This window comes from Cannabis sativa, chromosome 8, assembly GCF_029168945.1.
Source record: "Cannabis sativa cultivar Pink pepper isolate KNU-18-1 chromosome 8, ASM2916894v1, whole genome shotgun sequence".
NCBI lineage: Eukaryota > Viridiplantae > Streptophyta > Magnoliopsida > Rosales > Cannabaceae > Cannabis > Cannabis sativa.
Window position 1 is genome coordinate 17578675 of NC_083608.1, and position 5284 is coordinate 17583958.

A 5284-nucleotide genomic window follows, 5' to 3' on the forward strand; every position below is an offset into this window, starting at 1 on the left:
ACTTCAGCCATTAACACTTCCAGAATGGAAGTGGAAAGACATTGCGATGGACTTTGTGGTTAGCTTGCCTAGAACCACAAGAATGTACGACTCAGTTTGGGTCGTGGTGGATCGCTTTACAAAGTCAACGCATTTCTTACTTGTTAAAGTAACCTATATAGTAGAGCAGTATGCTGATTTGTATATAAAGGAAATTGTTCGTCTTCATGGGGTACCGAAATCTATCGTTTCAGATAGAGACCCTAAATTTACATCAAAGTTTTGGGTGAGTTTACAAAAGGCTATGGGAACTAATCTGAAATTCAGCACAACCTTTCATCCTCAAACAGATGGGCAATCTGAGCGAACTATTTAAATGCTTGAAGACTTGTTATGAGCTTGTGTCATGGATTTTGGTTGGTGCCAGGAACTGGACTTCCGGTTGGCAACCGGTCTGCCGGTTGGGGCTTTTTCCCGAGCCTTAGTTTTTCCCGTTTTTCCGTAATTTAGGGTATTGGCATCCTAATTATCGATAGGGTCAATCTTTGTTTGGATTTTACATCCCCGTTAAGTGTTTCGTGTCTCTCATCGAGTTCTCAATATTATGATTTAAGGTCCTGTAAAGCGTCGAGCTGCAATTTCCACTCAGGCTGACCGGCACACTTGAGCACGGAACGAGGTAAGATAGCATAAGAATATATATATGAATGTATGCTTGTTTTTTATGTTTGCACTACTAGCGCTAAATGAATGTGATTTAAGAGTGTTAGTATAGTGTGACATATTTGTATGGCTACAGTGTTACCAACACGAGTACCAGGGGGTACGTTGTGCCTGTGGTACAACGCTTAGTAGTTTCGGGAGTACAATTAAGGCTCTACCAACACGAGTACAGGGTTGGTACTTTAGTGCATTGGTACAGTAGTCGTACTTCCCTTAAGAACGTTCTTATCCATTTGGTGAGCTCACTTGTTGAGCTCAGGACGGCTTAATCATAGAGCCGGCGTCGCATTATTTTTATATATATCTTGCATATCTTACTGAGTCTATTGGCTCATCAGTTTGCTACCTTATGTAGGTAAAGGAAAAGAAAAGCTGGAGGAACAGTGAGATAGAGCTCGGCAGTGATTGTACATATCGCGGTAGTGCAACCTGGAGGGTTTCGGTCTTTTACTATTTTGGAGTTTGTATTTTGATGTTGCATGCTAACGAGTTTAAAAAAAAATATATTATATGTACATATTAGTAAACTGCTTTTAAATTGTATTTTGATACTCGGGATCCCGATCCATATACGTATAAAGTTATAATATAACCAAGTTAACTTTAGTATTTAAAAATATTTAAATGCGGGCGTTACAGTTAGGTATCAGAGCCACCAGGTTGTCCACTGAAGACCGTCAAGATATGTACAATCAAGGCCAGTGTCGAGCTCAACTCACGGTTCCGTAAGCTTTATTTCTTTTTGCAAACTGTTTAAAGATATGTTGTATGTATGATTAAATAGATGTTATAAACCCTAATTGCGGTCTTAAAAATATTTTGACCACTATCTGACCTACGTGCCTTGTGGGTTTGCAGGCTAAGTCCTAATAATGGACGCCCAACGAAACGTTCAAAGGCAGGGTGAAATGGTTGAGACCGGAGGTGGTCGGGGTGGTAGAAATCCCCAAAACCCCCGTGGACGCAGTAGAGGCCGCGGTCGTGTCCCGAGAGGTGGACAGGAGAATCCACCTCAGGCCCCGGTTGATTGGGAACAAAGGTTCTCTGAGATGCAAACTAGAATTGAGCAACAAGAAGAAGAGATCCGACGACTCAGGCAACGGGATGCTCCTGTTGAGCTTCCCCCGCAACCGCCTGCTGCAGTTCCTGCAGCCCCTGCGGTGCCAGCTGAGCAACATGTTGCTGGTAATTGTATGGAGCCTTTATATGAGAGATTCAGATAGCAAGCACCTCCAGTATTTCTGGGAGGTCCTGATGCTCTTAAGCCTAAACAGTGGTTGACCGTTATCGAAAGAATATTGAATTTCATGGGAGTGGTCGGAAATGACAGAGTGGCATGTGCCACGTTTCAATTTCAAGAGGATGCCTTGATTTGGTGGGAGATGGTATCCCTCACCAGGGATGTGGCCAGAATGACCTGGGAGGAGTTCCGGGCATTGTTCAATGCTAAATACTATAATGAAGTAGTTCGCAGTGCAAAGCGGAAAGAATTTTTTGAGTTGGTACAAGGAGAGGGAATGTCTGTGACTGAATACACAACCAAGTTTGATCGCTTGGCTAAGTTAGCCTCTGGAATTGTACCAACAGATTTTAGCAAGAAGGAGAAGTACTTGGCTGGACTAAATGCCAAGATCCGGCATGATTTGGTTATTACAACGAATGATACCACAACTTATGCAGAAATGGTTCACAAGGCTCTTCGAGCTGAAGGAGCAGTTAAGTTTTTGCAAGAAACCCGAGAGCCTCTTGGTGTCGGTGGGACCACTACTCTCCCTATTTCTGGCTCTGGAGAAGAGAGTGTTGATTCTACTTTTGAGCAGAAGAAAAGAACTTTCCCATCTTCGGGAAGTTCAGGGCAAGGAAAAAGGTTTAGAGGAAATCAGAATAGAGGGGGGCGTCAGACTTACTCCTATCCAGAGTGCCCGCGTTGCAAGAAGCATCACCCCGGGACTTGTAACCGGAGAGCCTGCTTCCAGTGTGGTTCGGTGGGGCATCTCAAGAAAGACTGTCCTCAGTTGAAGAAAGAGGAACCAAAGCCTAAGGTCAAACATGCGCCTGCACCTGCTCGTGTATTTGCTATAACTCAGGCTGATGCTGCTGCCAGCCCTTCAGTAGTTTCAGGTCAGCTTCTAATCAAGGGTTTTGTCTGTACTGTTTTATTTGATTCGGGTGCTACTCGATCTTATGTGTCATCAAGAGTTCTTGATCAGCTTGATAGACCTAGTGATATTTTTGAGACGGGGTTTGGGACCCTGTTGCCTAATGGGGAATTAGTTATTTCAAGAAAGTGGGTTAGATCAGTGTTAATTAGAATTGAAGATAAAGAAATGAGCGCTGATCTTGTGGACTTACCATTGGTCGAGTTCGACATCATACTTGGTATGGACTTTTTGTCTAAATATTCTGCTAGTATTGATTGTAAACGAAAAATGGTAACTTTTGAACCGCAGAATGAGGAACCATTTGTCTTTGTTGGTTCGGTCCAAGGTTCTCGTGTTCCAAGAATCTCAGCATTGAAAGCTAGGGATTTGCTACGCAGTGGATGTGTTGGATTTCTAGCAGTGGTAGTGGATTCCAGTAAACATGTATTACTTGGACCCGAAGAGTATAAGTGGTTAAAGAATTCCTGGATGTATTTCCAGAAGAATTACCTGGGTTACCACCTCAGCGAGAGATAGATTTCATCATTGATTTGATTCTTGGAGCAGAACCTGTTTCGAAAGCACCCTATCGAATGGCACCTGCTGAGTTAAAGGAACTGAAGATACAACTTCAAGGGATGCTGGATCTAGGGTTCACTCGGCCTAGTGCGTCACCTTGGGGAGCTCCAGTTCTGTTTGTAAAGAAGAAAGATGGGACTCTTCGGATGTGTATCGACTATCGGGAGCTGAATAAGTTAACTGTTAAAGATAAATATCCTTTGCCTAGAATTGACGATCTATTTGATCAACTTCAGGGCAAAATGGTATTTTCTAAGATTGACATGAGGTCTGGATATCATCAGTTGAGAATTCGAGAGGAGGATATTCCAAAGACAGCCTTCCGAACCAGGTATGGTCATTATGAATTCCTGGTTATGTCGTTTGGATTAACAAATGCTCCGGCAGCCTTTATGGATCTCATGAATAGGGTATTCAAGGATTTCCTCGATAATTTTGTAATTGTGTTTATCGACGATATTCTTGTATACTCTCGGTCAGTAGCAGAACATGAGCAACATCTTCGAATGGTTATGCAGCGACTTAGAGATCATAAGCTCTATGGAAAGTTCAAAAAGTGTGAGTTCTGGCTGTCACAAGTGTCCTTTTTGGGACATATTGTTGGGAAAGACGGGATTATGGTTGATCCAGGGAAGATTGAGGCGGTAAAAAATTGGCCTAGACCTAAAACAGTCACTGAAATTCGAAGTTTCCTCAGTTTAGCGGGTTATTATCGACGTTTTGTGGAAGGTTTTTCCAAGATTGCAATGCCGTTATCCGAGTTAACTAGGAAGAACCAGTGATTTATATGGTCAGGTAAGTGTGAAAAGAGTTTTCAAGAGCTGAAGCAACGGTTGATTACAGCTCCTGTCCTTGCCCTGCCATCTGATCAAGAGAAGTTTGTGGTGTATTGTGATGCATCAAGGCAAGGTTTGGGCTGTGTGTTAATGCGGTGCATAGCGTCATAGCCTATGCTTCTCGACAATTGAAAGATTATGAGCAGCGTTACCCAACTCACGACTTGGAACTTGCAGCAGTGTTGTTCGCCTTGAAAATTTGGCGACATTACTTATATGGTGAAAGGTGTAAGATATATACTGACCACAAAAGTCTCAAGTACTTTTTCACTCAGAAGGATCTGAACATGAGGCAGAGAAGGTGGTTAGAGTTGGTGAAAGACTATGACTGTGAAATCCTGTATCACCCTGGAAAGGCAAATGTTGTGGCTGATGCCTTAAGTCGAAAAGGACCTGATCAGATATCCAACATGGTCATGATTTCTCCTCAGTTAGCCTCAAAGATGACTAGGGCAAACATTGAGTTGGTGACTGAAAAATTATTTAATCTGACACTTCAGTCAGATTTGTTGGAAAGAATCAGAGTGGCTCAATAAGCTTAAGAAAGAAATTCTGGAAGAAGCTCATACTACCCCTTACTCATTACATCCAGGAACCACCAAAATGTATCACGATTTGAAGCCATATTTTTGGTGGTATGGGATGAAGAGGGATGTGGATTACGTCACTAAGTGCTTAACCTGTCAGCAAATGAAAGCCGAGCATCAATGACCGGCAGGGTTACTTCAGCCATTAACACTTCCAGAATGGAAGTGGAAAGACATTGCGATGGACTTTGTGGTTAGCTTGCCTAGAACCACAAGAATGTACGACTCAGTTTGGGTCGTGGTGGATCGCTTTACAAAGTCAACGCATTTCTTACTTGTTAATGTAACCTATATAGTAGAGCAGTATGCTGATTTGTATATAAAGGAAATTGTTCGTCTTCATGGGGTACCGAAATCTATCGTTTCAGATAGAGACCCTAAATTTACATCAAAGTTTTGGGTGAGTTTACAAAAGGCTATGGGAACTAATCTGAAATTC

General features: G+C 42.5%; 1 protein-coding gene across 1 annotated transcript; it reads left to right on the plus strand.

Moving 5' to 3' along the window:
• Positions 1-2009: 2009 nt before the first annotated feature.
• On the plus strand, positions 2010-4204 carry LOC133030440 (uncharacterized). The gene is made up of 3 exons (XM_061103181.1): positions 2010-3279; positions 3345-3775; positions 3941-4204. The coding sequence occupies exons 1-3, from the start codon at positions 2010-2012 to the stop codon at positions 4202-4204; spliced, it is 1965 nt and encodes a 654-aa protein (XP_060959164.1).
• The last annotated feature ends 1080 nt before the right edge of the window (positions 4205-5284 follow it).

Bases quoted from the DNA above. Each gene is read 5' to 3' on its own strand.
- LOC133030440 (XM_061103181.1), top strand. From the start codon at position 2,010: ATGGGAGTGGTCGGAAATGACAGAGTGGCATGTGCCACGTTTCAATTT. The intron at 3,280-3,344 runs GTAAACATGTAT...ATGTATTTCCAG, and splicing joins AGCAGTGGTAGTGGATTCCA to AAGAATTACCTGGGTTACCA. The intron at 3,776-3,940 runs GTTATGTCGTTT...ATGGTTATGCAG, and splicing joins ATGGTCATTATGAATTCCTG to CGACTTAGAGATCATAAGCT.